The 19,098-nt window shown below is 42.9% G+C and overlaps 1 gene segment (V, D, J or C); it reads right to left on the bottom strand.

The window, feature by feature from the left end:
* Positions 1-719: 719 nt before the first annotated feature.
* On the bottom strand, positions 720-1,218 carry LOC132655356 (Ig heavy chain V region 108A-like). The segment is given in 2 exon segments: positions 720-1,054; positions 1,138-1,218. Coding segments are annotated over 2 exon segments (378 nt in total).
* Positions 1,219-19,098: the final 17,880 nt, after the last annotated feature.

Raw genomic sequence — 19,098 nt, forward strand, 5'->3', positions numbered from 1 at the left:
CAACATGTACTATTACTCTAGTTTTTTAGCTCAGCCATTCTGATGGGTGTAAGGTGGAATCTCAGAGTCATTTTGATTTGTACTCTCCTGCTTACTAAAGGTGATGAGCATTTCTTTAAGTGTGTCACAGCCATTCAATATTCCTCTGTTGATAATTTTCTGTTTATATCTCTATCTCATTTTTTAATTGGATTATTGGGTGTGTTGGCATTAAATTTATTGAGTTCTTTATGTATTTTGAATATTAGCTCCCTGTCAGATGTAGGGTTGGTGAAGATCTTCTCCAAGTCTATATGCTGCCATTTTGTTCTATGGATAGTGTTCTTTGCTTTACAGAGGCATTTAAGTTTCATGAGCCCCCATTAATTAATCTTAGGGCCTGAGATGTTTGTGTTCTGTTCAGGAAGTTGTCTCCTTTGCCAATGAGTTCAAGTTCCTTCCCCAGATTTTTCTTTTCATACATTTAGTGTGTCTGGTGCTTTGTTGAGAGCTTTGATTTACTTTTGTTCAGGGTCATAGGTATGAAACTATTTGCATTTTTAAATGTAGACATCCAGGTAGACCAGCACCATTCCTTGGAGACACTATCCTTTTTCCATTATGTGGTTTTGGCTCCTTTACCAAAAATCAAGTTTCTGATATAGAATGACTATTTCTAAACCAACATTCTCTCATCTCACTTTCAGGGCAGCAGCTGCTCCCCCAGGTTTCTGACACACTCAGGATGTGGGTGCAGCACTGTGTGCATCTCTCGCACAGTAATAGACCGCAGAGTCCTCAGCTGTCAGGCTGCGGAGCTCCATGTGGGCTGTGCTGGAGGATGTGTCTGCAGTCAGTGTGGCCTTGCCCCGGAACTTCTGGTTATAGCCAGTATTACCACTTCCAGGATAAATCCATCCAATCCACTCCAGCCCCTGCCCAGGACTCTGCTTCACCCAGTGCACAGCATGATCAGTGAAGGTGTATCCAGAAGCCTTGCAGGACAGCTTCACTGAGGACCCAGGTCTCCCCAGCTCAGCCCCAGACTGCTGCAGCTGGACCTGGGAGTGGACACCTGTGGAGAGAAAGGCAGAGTGGGTGACAGTGTCATCTCAGTCCCTGTCTGTTCTTCATGGTAGGAACTGGGGAGACCCTTACCTGTTGCTGCTGCCAATAGGAAGAGGACCCAGCTCCATCCCATGGTGAGGGCCAGAGTGTTCACTGACTGTGGGGAAGACAACTGAGAGCACTTTGTTATAGGATGGGGTCATCCCTGTATATTACAAACGTATGCTCACCTTATTTGCATATTCATGAGCACTGTACTTCTTTGATAAGGACCTAGCGCAGCTGGAGAAGAAGGAGATACTGAACACCTGCATCATTTGGCAGGATGCTGAGGTCCAAGTCCTAATCCTCTACAACATCAAGTCACAATCTCTTAATCTGAAAATAAAATTCCAACACTTATTACTTTTTGCTGCAAAAGTGATTTACAGGTGGTGGTAGTGATGAGGATAAGGGTTACTGGAAATTTTAAAAACTCCTAAGTTGTGAGAATTTACAATCTTCTTTCATATACACAAAATTAATGTTTGCTTTTATAGTCAGGGGCATACCAAACTTACCCAAAGGACCACAAGTGAAATGCCTAAGAAACATTTGTACATAAATGGATATTTATACAGCATTTCCTACAAAAACTATAGACATAAACTCCATGTCTGCCAATAAATGACTGAGGAAAGAAAACAAGATATATGAACACTATCCCAAAATTTTTTTATTTGCATGAAATAAGGAATTCTCATCAATGTGAGGAAATCAGACACAATTGGTGATAACTTTATTGAGTGAAGTAAGACTTTCTCAGAAAGAGAGATACTGTATGAGTCTCATTAGTAGGCCTTAGATACTGAATAGTTAGAAATTATTATCTTTGCAAATATGAAATGAAACTGTCAACTGGGAAGAAATGGAAAGAGGAAGTGGCAGGTCAAGAAAACAGTATTAGCTAAAAATGGGGAAATGTGCACAGTGCATAATGAACTCTTATATAAAACAGTAAACATACATAAAAGGTTAGTTTTATTATTAGATAACATTTTTGCTTATTCCTTTTAACTTTCATTCATGACTTCAACATATTATAATCATCTCTACCCCCACTACCTTCCTCTGGCTCCCCTCTGGATCTACCAAAAGAACAAGCCTCTCAACATTTTGATCTCTTTTGAACCATTCACTGAGTCTAGTTATTGCTATCTATATGCATATGGGTGGGCGTCTTCCACTAGCTCACAGGCAAACTCCAAGTGGCCACACCACAAACAGTAATTACCCTAACTTCCTCAGCAGTCATTCAGTCCCGAAAGCACCTCGGATTGCCACGGACCCTGGGGAGTTCCTCCCCCATCCATGTCACAGTCTTTCTTTTAAAAATACACTTTCTTCAGTGGTGCAGACAGAGCACACATGTGCCAATGCCTGTGGGTAAGCCTTAGAGGACAACCTTTGTAGCTCAGTTATTTTCTTCCAACATGTGGCTCTCAGAAATTAAACTGATATTGTCAGGCTTTCCAGGAGACATCTTACCTGGCTCAGCCATTTCACAGGCTCTCCTGATATAGTTTTCACTGGTTTGATTTCTGTGGGCCTTGTGCTGGAGGAACAGTTCGCTCCCTGGAGACAGAATCTTAAGGCATTCAAGTCCATTCCCTGTATCTTGCATTCTTTCTTTCCTTGTTTTGTGATGGTTCTTGATTTTTGTGAGGGAGAAGTTGATATCATTAAATCCTATGTGTCTGACTATTCGGTCAATCATTCTCAGTGCTTGACCAGCCATGATGTCTGCATCAGTTATGATCCACTGCACACAGAAGCCTCTGATCACGGCTGAGAATAGCACTAATCTACTGTATAAACATAAATATTTATAAGGCAGTTTGACAACATGACCATTAGCAATACAATTAGAGTCTACCAAGGTCCTTTGACTAACCCAGCCATGAACATATTTACCTGGGATGAAGACTCTCCTATGGACCAGGCCACAGATGCAATTAGAAAGTAGTTGGTCATTAAATAACAGTCAGGCGCTAGTGGGTATGTCTGGCCTAGCTGGCCTAGATGGCTGAGATTATAGACTGTAAGCTCTGTGTGTGTGTGTGTGTGTGTGTGTGTGTGTGTGTGTGTGTGTGTGTGTGAGTTCAGTGAAGACTTTGCTCTCCCTGCAGGTTGACTAACAGTTCTTGCACTAGCAAACCTAGCAAACATGAAGAATTTCCTGTTATGGTCAAGGTCAGATTCTCCATGCTCTGCAACCAAATTTAGCTATGAAGAAAATGCAGATTAAAATGGCTTTAACCTTAGATTTCACTCCACTTAAAAGAACCACAATCCAGGAAATAAACAACAATAAACATCCAGGAAATAACAAAGGTGGGTGTGGATAAGGAGAAAGTGCAGTCTTTATTCTCTGTTGATGGGTAAACTAGTGTAGTGACGTGGTAAATCAGTTTGGAGAAGACTTCAGGAAGCGAGAAGCAGAATAAATCCCAGGTGTTTCACTTCCAAGCACATACTAAGTGATTCTACGTCTAATTACACAGACACTTGCACTTCTATGTTTATTTCTGCTTCATTCACAACAGCTGGTAAAATGGAATCAACCTAGATGTCCAACAACAGACAAACAGGTACTGAAAATGTGGGACGTGTAGACAATGGAATTTCACTCAGTGGAAAATTGTGAATTACAGAACGTACAGCTAAGTGGATGGAGCTGGAAAAGCTATGCTGAGGGAAGCCACCCAGGTCTAGGAAGACAAAGGTCTCATGTTCTCTCTTTCATATGTGGTTCCAGCTCCCAGAGGAAAAACAATTATTTGTCTTTACTGGACAGGAGGGAAGGAATAATGAAATTTTAAAGAAAATATCAGCAGCATCTCTGCCTCTGGGACTTCCTGTTGCACTACCCCAAAATTCAGGACCCTCTGTAAAAGTCTCTCCCGCATGTAGTAAAAGGCTTCTGGCACTTCAAAACGACGTCTGCAGCAGGGACCAGACAAGGCCTGAAACCAAGGTCTGATGGACACTCGGAAGATGTATTCCCAGTAACCTACATTATCCCATTCATTCCAGAGTCTGAAGTGGAAGATTCCCCCACCTTCTGCTCAGTCCCTGCTCTCCAGTTGGAGGAGACAGGATGGTGGTTTATGGTCACTGGTATTTGGAGTGATGTTTAAAATAGAAGACTACGTGCCTAATTTATAACAGAGAATTGCCCTAGGGTACTGATGACTGACACAGTGTGTTTCTCACGTGCTTGCACCTATTTGAAGCACATACACTCATCTTCACAGGGAGGGATGTCTAACAGAGGAATGCGCAGTATTAATGCTCTGAGACAAAGAGCCTTTTTACTAAATCAAACTCCTGAGATTACCAACTACCACAGGTTTCTCTGCTGGTTGTGATTCACCCTTATCCAAATGCAGACACTCTACGGGACACAAGCGGCCACCAAGAAACAGATTGACAAAAAGAGCTGATGTTGTATAAGGCTAGGTCCATGTTCTGTAAGGCTCGAGACAGTAGGACGTGGTACTGAGATTGGGAAGGAGTAAATACGGGACCAGAGATTAAAACACGATCTCAGGACCTACCTCAACACACATGTACATACACTGAGTTGATAAATGAGTTCTGTGAAAACTAATGTGGTAATACTTCAATGTACAGGAATTACACGTATGTGAAAATACAATTCAATAAAAATATCGCACATTCATAGAGGCAAGACCTGGGGTATCCAGATCGGGGCGTGAGGAGAGACTCTAGGAACCCCGCTGAGAAAAGGGAGTCCACCATGATTGACAGCCCAGTCTGGCTATGCTGAGGTCAGACTTCACCTTATTCAGCAGAGTGCCACAAGCTCATTGCGCCCCCTGCTGGCGCTGGGCTCCCCTGCAGGTGGCTTGTCAGGGCTTACTCTGAAGTTGCAGTGTCTGGCTTACACTGTAACAAATCCCTGCACCTCCAGGTTCATAGTATTCTGCGGCATAGATAAATGTTCCTCTTTTCTGAGGAGAATGGCGCCAGGGAGAGAGTGTGAGGGTGGGACCGGGAGGAGAGGAGGGAGGGACTGTGATCAGAATGTAAAATGAATAAATTTATTTAAAATTTTATTTTCAATAAAAGGATACTACCAGGTAAGTATTCCCTCCTGTCTCATGACTCAAATTCAGTTTTTTAAATGTATTTGGTTACCCCAAAATCAGTTTGTGTCTAGCAACCTGTTATCTTGAATGTTTGGTCCTGTTAACCTAGCCCAAAGCTTATGGCTGCAGGCCATAGGCCCTAGTTTAGTATGTACTGCTGAGATTCTGTTAAGCACATCTGTTAAATTCCCTTCTAAGCATTGACTTTTATATTCACAGCTTATCCCAGTTTATGTCACAGCAGCTTCTTCTCTCTAGAGGGCGACACTGCATGGAGAGATTCCCCACCAGCCAATGCACTGAGAATAGGGGACTCAGCAGTACTAAGTACTAAATGCAACGTCGACAGAACTTCAGGATTAAGGAACCTCATAGGTGATGAGGAGGAGGAGAGGTTGTAAGAGCCAGAATATGGAGATGAGTTATGTGAGGTGCTGCCTTTGGATATGACAAGGCCGCCCCAACCATGATTACACAGACACTGACTACTGCACATAAGAACGACATGAGGATAGGAATTGCACTGATTTAGAATGAGAGGGATCATCAGGAAAAAAGAGTGCAAGGACGGATGGATATGTTCACAATTCCAGTCACAGACAGTTTTCTTGAAACTGTAATAAGAGATATCCCAGTGTGTTCTGTGCCATTGTTCTGGTAACGTTTCCCTTGCAGCACACACATGAACTCCTTGACATGTTATTTGTACATGTCACCATGTGAGAGAATTTTAGCTCTTATCACCACAGACAGTACTCAATTTTGTAATATCTGTGTTCTCTATAAAGGGTACTTGCTCTCATCCTGCAGCTCTATTTAATATAAATATCCACAAACGAGAACACTACCACACATCTCTCCAGGAGTAAGGGTGCTGCCTGTTGTTCGGGGACCCTCTTGACCCACAGACCGTTAAGCACCATGGCTTTCCCACTGGTGTGACTGAAGCAGAACTGTCTGCAGGACAGGTCACATAGAGCAGAGCCACACATGTACAGTGTTTTCCTATTGAGAATGGCGTCAGCTGCTCTTTCCACGTGGAGCAAGGGGTTAATTACACTAGATGTGTACAGCTGAATGAAGTTTTCATTGTTCACATGGTCATGAATAAAAGAATGTAAATTTCTATTGATTATTTATTGACTTTCCATTCCTATCGCAGCTTCCCCTCCCTCCTCTCCTCCCTGCTTCTCCCCACCCCACTTCCCCTCCCCTTCATCCACTCCCCTTCCCATTCTCCTGAGAGAAGGGGAGACCTCCACGGATCTCAACCAACCCTAACATATCAAGTTGTGTAAGACAAGTCACATCTTCTCCTACTGAGGCTGGACAAGGCATCCCAGTTAGGGGAAAGGGTGCCAAAGGCAGGAAACAGAGTCAGAGAATGCACTGCTCTCATTGTTAGGAGTCCTATGAAGACCAAGCTACATATGTGCAGGAGGCCTAGGGCATTCCCATGCATGATTTCTGGTTGGGTTGGTAGTTCAGTTTCTGTAAGGTCCTATTGGCCCAGCTAAATTGTTTCTATAGATTTTCTTGTGGTGAGCGTGAATTGTAAACATACATTTTGTGAGCTAAATCTGTCCTCACACAAAGCTTTGTTAAATGAAAATGCCTGTTTTCTACTGATAATGAAATGATGGATGGAAACAAAAAATTGCTTTCTCCGTTGCTAGCAGAATGTGATGGGCTCTAGATAGAGAGCCACCCAGGGCAGGACATTCCTGAAGCAAGATTCAGTGCAGACAGGTAGTAATCAGGAAGAGGGACATCCTGGCTCATGGAGACCTGGGCACTGAGCCCTAGAGCTCACCGCTCAGCAGGGGGCCCATCTCTCAGTCTCCTCCACATGGCACCAGATGGTGTAACAGAACATGGTGAGTTCCTCACCCGCAGAATATTTTGATTTGCACACTGATGCCTTGATTAACTATGTCTTATTTCATGTTTCAAGAGTCCCTGACATGAGACCACTAAGCAATCAGGGAAATGCTGGATGAACATTTGCCAACGATTTTCGCTAAATACCCCCAGAGTTACAGCGTTGGCATGATCTGCGTTTAAGGTAAGTGTCTCAAGCCTGTGTTTAAAACAAAAATCAGAAGTTTTTCTAGATGAACAAAGCGTAATGGGAAACATGATGTTGAAGAATGGAGTAACGGAATCAAGTGAAAGTGCAAATGGCTCAGATCTGGGCCTGTTATGCAGAGTCCTCAGGGAATCAGAAAGAACAGTGGTCTGCTAGGGTGTATGGGTCACTGGGGGTGGTCTCACACCTTTGTGGTCCCCCTAATCTCAAACACACTGTCCTAATCAGACTACCCCTGAGCCTGTCAGGAGAATCTCATGAGGGAGAAGCCGCACCAATTCAGAGAACCTTCCATAGCATTTGAAAATGGTGACCTCAGCAGAGTCATTTCTGCAATAAGAGGTGGTTAATGCCTTATTCGTTATTCTCAAAGAAGCTTATTCTTAACTCTAGTGTAGGATTTTGTATATTGATGCAAAAATAAGTCTATTTTTCATACATTGTTAAATTTTAGTATAGTGATACAAATTCAAGGTTACGTCCAATACTTTTAAACTGCTGTAACAAAATGTTTAGGGTATTAGGTAATGCAGGTTAATTTCTAGTTATTTAACTCATAGTCATGTCAGACACTAATTTATCACAGATGTATACTATGTTATTATACTATATTATTCCTATATTGAGAATTCTGTGTTTAGTTTGTACTCCATTTTTAATTGAATAATTTGAGCTGTTGCTGTTTAACTTCCTGTGTTCCTTATATCTGGATATTAGTCCTCTGTCATACATATGATTGGGGAAGAACTTTCACAATCTGTAGGTGTTGTTTTGTTCAGACAACACTGTCCTTTGCTTAACAGAATCTTTTTAGTTTCATGAGGTCCCATTTATTGATTGTTGATCTTAGAGTCTGTGCTGTTGGTGTTCTGTTCAGATAGTTGTCTCCTGTGCCAATGAGCCAGGAGCTGGAAACAACAAGATGAGCCTCAATTGAGGACTTGATACAGAAAAAGTAGTATATTTATACAATGAAATACTACTCAGCAATTAAAAAAAAGGAAGACATGAAATTTGCATATGAATAGTAGAAACTAGAAAACACCATCCTGAGTGAGGTATCTCAGAAGCTGAAAAACACACATGGTATATATTCACTTATAAGTGGACATTAGACATATAATATAGGATCTGTACACATAAAGAAGCTAATCAAGAAGGAGGACCCTTGGTAAGATGATCAATCTTCATTCAGAAAGGATAGACAAACAGGATGGACATCGGAAGAGGGAGAAAACAGGGAACAGGACAAGAGCCTACCACCGAGAGACTGTGAAAGAATCTACTCTGCAGGGTATCAAAGCAGAGGCTGAGACTCATAACCACAGTTTGGGCAGAGTGCAAGGAATCTTATGAAAGAAGGGGAAGACAGAAAGGGCAGGAGGGGGCAGGAGCTCCACAAGGCAAGCAACTGAACCTGAAATTCTGGGTCCAGGGGTCTTTTCTGTGACTGATACTTTAACCCAGGACTATGCATGGAAATAACCTAGAACTTCTGCACAGATGTTGCCCATGGCAGTTGAGTCATCAAGTGTCCCTAGTAAGGGGAACAGGGACTGTCCCTGACATGAACTCAGTGGCTGGCTCTTTGTTCACCTCTCACTGAGGAGGGAACAGCATATATCAGTCCACAGAGGAAGACAATGAAGCCACTCCTGATGAGACTTGATAGCCTAGGGTCAGAGGGAATGGGAGTAGGACCTCCCCTATCAGTGGACTTGGAGAGGAGCATCAGAAGAGATGAGGATGGGAGTGAGGATTGGATGGGAATGAGGGAGGAGGCTACATCTGGGATACAAAGTGAATAAAGTGTAATAAATAAAAATATTTAAAATGTTTTTTAAAAGCTGAACAGGATAGATATCAGAAGTACGAGAAGACAATGAACAGGACTGGAGCCTTCCACAGAACACCTCTGAAAGATTCTACCCACCAGGGTATATCAGAAGATACTGAGACTCAAAGTGTAACTTTGGATAGAGGGTAGGAAACCTTACAGAGAAGAGGGAGATAGAAAAACCTGTAGGGCACAGGAGCTCCACAAGGGCACAGGGATCTTTTCTGAGATTGATACTCCAACCAAGGATTATACATGAAGATAAGCTAGAACTCCTGCGCAGATGTAGGCAATGGCAGCTCAGTGTCCAAGTGCTTTCCCTATTAAAGGGAACAGGGAATGTCTCTGACATAAACTCAGTGACCTGCTCTTCAATCAGTTCCCACTGAGGAGGGTGCAGTTTTACCAGGCCACAGAGGAAGACAATGCGACCACTCCTGATTAGACCTGAGAGATTGGATCAGATGGAAGGGGAGGAGGACCTGCCCTATCAGTGGACTGGGGTAGGGGTATGGGTAGAGAAGTGGAAGAGAGGGTAGGATTTTGAGGGGATGAGGGAGGGGGATACGGTTGGGATACAAATAAACACAGCCTTTACTGTCTTTCCTGTTGTGTGACACAACGTTAAAGCAGAACCACAAAGCAAAGGAAGTATGGTCTCTAGGGAACAGCTGAAATGTTGCTGGAAAACACTCCTCAGCCACAGGAAGTGGGTGGTTCTTCCTTACTGCCTATGTTTCTGGGCTGAGGCCTAGGTTGAAAGACTAAGGGCACCACTGTGCTCTGAGGGAAGGTTTTTGTCTGGACTCCCACTGATGTCCCATCACTGTGTCTCTTGCACAGTAATACACAGCCCTGTCCTCAGTGGTCACAGAGCTCAGCCTCAGGGAAAACTGGTTCTTTGCTGTGTCTACTGTTATAGTTATTCAGCTCTTGAGGGATGGGTTGTAGTTGGTATCTCCATCACTATAAATATCCCCCATCCACTCCAGCCCTTTCCCTGGGCGCTGACGAATCCAGCTCCACCAGTAACCACTGCTAATGGAGTAACCAGTGACAGCACAGGTGAGGGACAGTGGCTGGGAGGGCGTCAGCAGAGCAGGCCCTGGTTCCTTCAGCTGCATCTGGGACAGGACACCTGAGGACAAAGAAGAGCAGTAAGTCAGAAGCTCAGAAAGAGGGGATCCAGGTTGTCCTCTTCAGTCCTATGGAACTCACAGCTGGGAACCATCAGCAGAAAAGTGAAGACCCACAAGTGTGTCATGTTCTTCGGAAATTCAGTGCCTCCACAGAATGTTCTCCAGGGGGTAGAAGGCTCTGAACTTAAGCAGGTGCTTGGCTTCTGGTGACTCAGCTATGAATTTGCATGTGGGATGTTCCTATAAGTGAATATATACTGGTGAGTTGTAGATCCCACCTTGACTTCCCATGGGAGGAGACTGCAAGGCAGTTACTCAAAGAGCTCAGTTCTCTATGATCAGTTAGTTTCACAGGCTCCTGACATTCAAGGGTGTGATGAGAAAACTGATTTGATCTGGAGCCAGAGGAAATATCTATACATTTAATAATAAATGTATCAAATTTTGCCCTTCACATAAGGTCTTCCAGACTGCCAGTGAGTGGCATATTGGAAGCACCAGCTGAATTTTAATATTATTATATCTCCTGGAACACAGAAACGAATGGAGGACTCAGCTCTGTGTATTCTACATGGGCATACATGATCCACTTCTGCTCAGGACACAACTTACTCTCAGGCTACTGACATGAGCTGCCATTACACCCAGAGTCCTCCCTACAGCACTGACTGTTCATACATAGTCCTATAAGGGCCATGTTCTGGCTACTACATGATCATACTGCAGCCTGACTATCAGTACTATACACTGAGCTGTAATAAAGGAGAGAGACAGCAGCAAAGAGTGCAGAATTATCAGATCAGCAATAGTAGAATGAAGTAGATCCACAACACAATTGAGAACAATAAAGTACTCACATAAAAAATCCTCAAAATTAAATGTGAATAAATAGATTTATGCTGATTAAAGCCAATGAAGTAGCAGAGAAGGTGTTGGAAGAGAAGGGTAGGAGGAAGTGGATGAGGGGGATGATGGTAGAGAGGGGTTAGTATTGTGAGGAGTAGGATGAGGAGGGTGGAAAGAGAGGAGATGGGGGGGAGGATGAATGAGACACATTTGTAGTACAACATTCACAGCTAAGTACTGGGCATCCTAGTGAAAGTGTGCGTGGAGAGATTATGACATCCAGAGAAACAAGACGTTTTCTGTGAGATTATTCTTTCCTGGGAATACACCCATAGGGTCTCACCAACAGGAATGTCTAATCAGGAGCTGAAGAAGCTTTATAGCTTCATAGCCATGGTCTTGTACCTCAGCCATGCTGAAATTTGGGCCCAGATAATTGCTTGTTGGGGCACCGTGCTGCACACGGAGGGGTGCTAGGGAGCATCAGTAGTCTCTACCAAACAAGAACCAACAGAAACCCACCGTGATGCCAAACATCCTAATCTACTTTTTACAGTGACTCATGTCCTTGTGAGCAGGGGCGTGGCCTTGCTGCCCTAAGTGAAACCCCCTAACTGACAATTAGGTTCATCACCTACCCAGGGAGTATTTACAGATGAGGTTAAACCATGCTTACCAGGATGCCAGGCGAGTGAGACACATCTAAAGGTGGAAGGAGTGTGCAGTTAAGACTGAATTGTTTAGTATCACAGACTGCCAGTTTGTAATAACCTCAACAGAAAAACCAATTTTATTTAAAAACTTTTACACTGAAGTCTGTCTTGGGACCTTTAGGTAGAGGCAGAGAAAAGTGATGCTATGACCAGAGAGAGAACTGAGTTGCCAATCTCTATTCCTGAGGTCAGCAGGGAGAGGACAGCCAGGGGAGCAGAAAGTCCTCTATAGACTTTTATTAGTTTCCTTTCTGAGAATTGCATACAACAGCACTGCCTCAGCAGCGCTTCTGCCCCCTCTTCCTTCCTCCACCCCAATATTCATGATCGTTTAAAAATTATTATGTTGTATGTGCATATGTGCTTGGGCACTCATGAACATATAACCCACTGAGCTTATTCAGCTTTTTCAGCGTTTCTCTGTCTGAGATTGGGGGGCTGACTACTTGAGTTTGGAAACCCCATGAGGGAGTTTCTCCATGAGAGCAACCGATTCTCCAACCCTTGGGAAGGTTTCTACTGCACCAGTCCTGGGATTGCAGTTAGGTAATTCATGACTCCTGCTGTGAACGTTATCCCCACAGGGGATGTAGCATCTTTAAAGTGTGTTTCTAGCGAATAGAGAAGCAATGAGCATGGCGGAGGAAGGGTCTATGAAGTCACATGTGGGAGTGCTTTGTGCCTATTCCAAGAAATGTTATGGCTGAGTCATACAATCCCTTTACTTGTAGCTTTGTCAGGCTTCTCCAGGCGAATTTCTAAAGAATCAATGATTTCCATTGCCTCAATCATGAAACCTTTTGTTTTCAGATGTTTTCTAGATCTCATTCATTTGAACTTGGATAATATGAAATCTCAAATGATTCTTTTTTTTTTAATTCTTTATTAATTACACTTTACTCACTTTGTATCCCCTCCCTCCTCCTGCCCCAATCCCTCCCTTCCTCCACCCTCTCCATGCATGCCCCAACCCAAGTCCACTGATAGGGGAGGTCTACTTTTCCTTCCTTCTGATCCTAGTCAATTAGGTCTCATCAGGTGTGGCTGCATTGTCTTCCTCCGTGGCCTGGTAATGCTGCTTCCCCCTCAGAGGGAGGTAATTAAAGAGCAGGCCAATCAGTTCATGTCAGAGACAGTCCCTGTTCCTATTACAATGGAACCCACTTGGATACCAAACTGCCAGGGGCTACATCTGTGCAGGAGTCTTATGTTATCTCCATGCATAGTCCTTGGTTGGAGTATCAGTCTCAGGAAAGACCCTTGTGCTCAGATTTTTTTGATTCTGTTGCTCTCCTTGTGGAGTTACCGTCCTCTCCATATCTTACTGTTTCCCACATCTTTCATAAGATTCCCTGCATTCTGCCCAAAGGTTGCCCATAAGTCTCATCATCTGCTTTGATAGTCAGCAGGGCAGAGCCTTTCAAAGGTCCTCTGTTTCAGGCTCCTGACTTGTTCCCTCTTTTCTCCTTCTTCTGATGTCTAGCCTCTTTGCCTTTCTGGATAATAATTGAGCATTTTAGCAAGAGTCCTCCCTCTTGATTAGTTTCTTTAGGTGTACAGATTTTAGTAGGTTTATCCTATATTATATGTTTATATGAGTGAGTATATACAGTGTGCGTCTTTCCTAGGCATATATCCAAAAGAGGATCAAGTACACAATAAGGACATTTACTCAACCATGTTTGTATCAGCCTTTTTTTGTAATAGCCAGAAGCTGGAAACATCCCAGATGCCCCTCAACTGAAGAATAGATGCAGAAATTGTGGTACATCTACACAATGGAATATTACTCAGCAATAAAAAAAAAAAACAACAAAGAAATCATGAAATTTGCAGGTAAATGGTGGGATCTGGAAAAGATCATCCTGAGTGAGCTATTCCAGAAGCAGAAAGTCTCAAATGATTCTTTCATCACACATACTCTGAAAATGACTTCCTATCCTTGATGTGTCCTGAGCGCCCCCTGATGGTCCTGAGTTGCCGTGCAGGGAGGTTCCCTTGAAGCCTGAGCTGCCTGTTGGCTACATCTGTGTAGGGGGTATAGGTACAGTCCGTGAATGATCCTCCATTAGAGTCTCCACAAGCCCCTCTGCACAAAGGTTAGTTGGCTCTGTTGGTCTTGTGGATCTCCAGTCCCCTCCAGGTTTTTTTTTTTAATCCTTCTCTGCATTCTTCCACAAGACTCCCTACGCTTAGTTCAGTATTTGGCTCTGAGTCTCAGCATCTGTTTCGATCCTTTGCTGAGTGTGGCCTCTCAGAGGACAGCTGTTCTAGGCTCCCGTCTGCAAGCATAGCAGAGTATCATAAAGAGTATCAGGGTTTGCCAAATTCCAATGGGGTGGGCCTCAGGTGAGCCAGGCAAGCTTAGACATTCCCCCAATCTCTGCTTTATTTTTGTCTCTGCACATCTTGTAGGCAGGGTAAATTTGTAGTCGAAATTTTTGTGGGTGGGTTTGTGTTCCCGTTCCTCCCTTTGGAGTCCTGTGTGGTTGGAGAGTGTCTTCTTCAGTCTCCACTAGCAGACCCAGGTAGAGTCACTCCACTTCCTCCCAGAATCATACCCTATCTCAGCTCTCCAGCTTGTCACAGAGATGCCCCCACCCATGGTTTCTCTTCTCTCTCTGGACCCTATGTCCTCCTGTCCCCTGCTCTCCCCAGGGCTGATCGCCACCCTCATTTCTCTCAGCTCTGTCTCCTACCTCATTCCTTCTCTTCAAATGCTTCTGCTGTCTGTTCTAGTTCTCCCTCTGAGTGAGATTTAATCATCATCCCTTGGGTCCTCCTTGTTGTTTATCTTGTGTCTGTGAGTTAGAGTATGGTTATCCTGTACTGTATGGCTAAAATCTGCTTATAAGTGTGTAAATACCTTCTACGTCTTTCAGGGTCTGCAATAGCTCACTCAGGGTAATCTTCTCTGGTTCCTTCCATTTGTCTGCAAATTTCATGATTTCCTTATTTTTAATAGCTAAGTAGCATTCTGTTGTATAAGTGTACCATAGTTTTATTATCCATTCTTTGACTGGGGGACATCTAGGTTATTTCCAGATTCTGTCTATTATAAATAAAGCTGCTATAAAGTAGTTGAGCAAGTGTCTTTGTTCTACGGCTGAGAACCTTTTGGGTATATGCAAATTTTTATGGGAGGACAGTGGGTCAGAGAGAAGATCGTGCGGACACCATGATCACAGACCTGTCAGTTTTCCGTGTATTCCCAGATGAAGCACTAACACTGCTCTGGCCTAAGAAAGTCAGGGAAGTTCTTCAGTCGGTATGAGGTAACGTCCTTTGTACACTGGGAGCATCATCAGGAACTGACCCTGGTTACTTCCACCTTCAAGGATTTTCTCAATAGTCCAACAGTCGCTGTCTGTACACTAAAGAGAGAGAGAGAATGTAGAAGGGGTGTGGGCCATGAAATTGGATCTCAACAGGCTCAGAGCAGCGCTGGAGGCCTGGAGCCTCCTGGAATGTCATGGTACAGTCTTGTTGGAATGCTGGAGAAGGTGAAGTCGGACATCAAGGGCGGATGGGAGCATCAGGAGCAACAATAAATGGAGGAAACAAGGGCAGGCAGATCACTCAGACAGGGACTCAGTTCACACATCTGATCGCCTGTGGGAAGGCCACCTTAAGGGCGGGTCTTCTCCTCTCAGCTAATTCTCTGGGGAAGTATCCTTGCAGGTGATATAAAATCTTTTCAATCACAAATTGAAACCAACCATCACAAATCCAGGCCTTATTAATTTGTCATCAACCATTCCCTCCTGTCACACTTACATTAGACTCTGACAGTGGAAAGTTCATGATTCTCCTCACATGACAGCCCTTCACACACACAGAAGTAAATTGCACGAATGAATTCTTCCAAAAGAATAGGAATGTTACCTGAAGTACACTTACTCTTTTTTTTAGGTTCCACAAACTAATAAAATACTATAAATTTAAAAACACTTAAGTATCAATATTAACTTGATTTCATAAGACAGAATAGATGACTAGGAGAAAAAAATGAAAACAGATATATCTGCCTAATAAGTGTGTATCCAAAGCATAATCATTAATACAAAAAGCAAAAGATCGTTATTGTCAGTTAGAATACTAGTTTCTATAAGGTACGATGTGACTATAGTTATGTTTATGATACCTTCTTCTACTACCCGTTCTCTATGTTTTTGACCAAAAGCAATCACCTCAGGTGTTCTTGAATCTTATCAGTAAGAGTAACCATAAATTTGTTGTTAAAGATTCTGAGCCATTTGCATCCCTACCTAGATTAGGTTTATTTTAGTTTTAGACTGATCTAATCAGAGAATCCCACTTAGGTCATGTTCTGAGTCTCAAGATGGAAAAGGGTCCCCAGGTTTCATGAGATGCTTTGGCCTTTGATTCTTTTTTTTTTCCTTAGAGAGTAATTTCTGCCCTCACCAGTGACTTCTGCATTTTTTGTGAATTGTATCATGTTATTAAAAATATTTAATATCCATGATTATTCACTTTCATGATAACACAGATTCCTACAACATTAAGTATAATTCTGATCCCTAAGAAATATCAGAAACAGAGGTATCCCAGAGAAACAGCTCAGTTATGTTTATACATGTTGTTGGGTTGACCTACATGAAAAAATGTTCATCTGTGTGCTGAGACATACCCACTGATCCTGAGCACCTTTCATTGAAGCTTGTGTCCTGGCCCCCATGATGTCCCATCACCATGGCTGAAACAGGACAATATGTCCTCAGATCTCATGGTGTTCAGGATGAGGTAGGCACTGCTTTGGGATCATCTCTAGAAATGGGGAATCTTCCTTTCCCAGAGGAAGCATATTCTGAAGTGACACCCCTAACTGGGTTTTTAATGAAGTCAAACAACTGAGGATCATTTCCTGAGGTCTCAAGACTCAGTTCATACAGTAATCACTGAAGGCAAGTCCAGAGGATGAAGGGGAGAGTCTCAGGGAACTCCAGGCTGCACCAAGCCTCAATCAGACTCCACAAGCTGCACCTCACACCAGACACCTACAATACCAGAGAATCATGTTCAGAGTCAGTCACATGTGTCCACCCTCCCTCTTACTGATGTCCACTGTCAGTGCTGACCACTGAATGGGAAGACCTAGGGATCTAGGCCTGGGGTCCTCTGCCACAACTGTGGCTCATGCCTGGGCTGCTTTTCATGAACACAGTGCAGCCCTCTTTCTGTGTCCTTCTGCCATGAGCAAGGAAGTGGAAGCCTTGGGGAGAGGAATAGCCAAGATAAAAAAGGTTTTTTTGGTTTTATATATTTGTTTTTTTTTTAACTTTTCTGGAACATTATAAAAAATGATGTTAATTAAGAGAGTAAATTAAACATATTAGCTATGATTGGGAGAAAATTCCTACATTTCTACTGAAGAGAATAAGAGTGAAGAGTCAGGAATCAAATTTAATATATGAAAGTAGCAAATATAATTCTCAAAAATCTGAATATTGATTTTCACATGAACCAGACATACCACTCCTTGGCATATAGACAAATGACCACATGTTGTACTTTATGAAAAGGGACTTAGACATGTTTTATTCTGCATGGTGTTATGCACAATAGCTAAGAAATGGAACAAACTGCATGTACTTTGATTGATGAATGATAATGAAGATACGGAACATGCACAGAATGAAATTATATTCATCTGTAAAGAAAGATAAAATAATAAAACTTGTAGGTAAATTGATGAAATTGGGAAATATCTTAGTGAGTGAGGTAATCCACTCCAATAAATAAAACACTATATAGACTTTCTTGTTTGTATATTTTATTTCCAACTCTTTTTTTTTTAACCACAGGGTTTGTCTGTGTAGCCTTGACTTTCCTGGACTCACATTATAGACCAGGCTGCCCTAGAACTCACGGAGATCTGCCTGCCTTTGATTATGCTAGTACAGGGATTAAAGGCATGTGCCATTACACCCAGATCCATCTCCAAATCTTTATATTCCAATATATAACCTGAAGTAATCAAGGAAGACAAGAAATCTAAAATGGATTGTGATCTTTGCTGTCTTCCAGAACATGAAGGTAAATTCTTATTTTTGAAGACACCAGGCACTGTGGACAAAGGACTTGGAAGAACATAGCTGGGACAGTCCTGGAATCCTCTTGCCCCAAGGACAAGCTCTCCCAGCACTAGAAGATCTGTACAGACGGTTAGGGGAGAAAAGTGATCAATAGACACACGAAGCCCTGAAGCCTAGAAGCAAAACAGGATCTGGCCCTAAATCCAAAGTAACAGCACTTTTGTATTTGGAGTATCAAGAGTATCAGGAGTATCATGCCAAAGTCTAATTTCATTTCAGACCCATTCAATAGGAGGGAGATAGTGCTTGTTACAGTAAGACTAACCAAGTACCTGTAAGTGAAGAGTTATAGAATTCATTATTACAGGCATTCTAGACAAATATAATTTCATTTTCTACTTTTTTGGAAAATAGATTTGTTCACGCCATATATTCTGGTTATGCAGAGAACAAGAGTGACCCTGGGATGTCCAAATGCAGCTAAACCTGCTTCAGTGCAAACCCTACAGTTACGGCTCACAGAATTTCCTGGAAGAGGGGGCAGAGAGATCCCAAGATCCAGAGGACTAAGAAAGCACTGTGAGAACGCATCTCCTCTGTAACACAGGAATGCTGCACACAAGAACTCTCATATTGCTTCCTAATCTAGATGCAGAGTGTAGGGGGACGTCTCAGAAGTCCCAGCCCCTAAATGAAGAGCTACAGGTAGCAATGGCTGCTGAGAGTGGGGAATCAGTGGCTTTCAAGGACAAGCTCCCTAGTAGTTCATTCAATCCCGAATGGACTGCTCTGAACACCTGTACATACACAACTATGCCTGTGCTCAGGGAGTAGACTAAACACACAGGAGCACACTCACGGTAAACTATTAATTAAGGGTGAAGAAGACCTGAATCTGAGAAGTGATGGATGCATGTGAGAGTAAGTTGAGTGGAAACATTGGTGGATACAGTATTCACATAAAAAATTTCTCAAAAAAAATGTATTTAGGTTTTTTAAAATATCAACAAGGAAATCTCAGCTCAGTTCCACTGTCATGCTGAGAGGTATGAGTTCAGTGCTATCACTGAATGGGAGGACCCAAGAATCCAAGGCTTCCTTCCTCTTCCAGAGGTGCAAGGCTGGTTTTTTTGAGCAGAGGGAGGTCTTACTTGTATTTCTTATTGATGTATGCTGAGCTCTGAACTGACACCCTTGCACCTGGTGTTGTGCTCCCC

Source organism: Meriones unguiculatus, chromosome 7, assembly GCF_030254825.1.
Source record: "Meriones unguiculatus strain TT.TT164.6M chromosome 7, Bangor_MerUng_6.1, whole genome shotgun sequence".
Lineage (NCBI taxonomy): Eukaryota > Metazoa > Chordata > Mammalia > Rodentia > Muridae > Meriones > Meriones unguiculatus.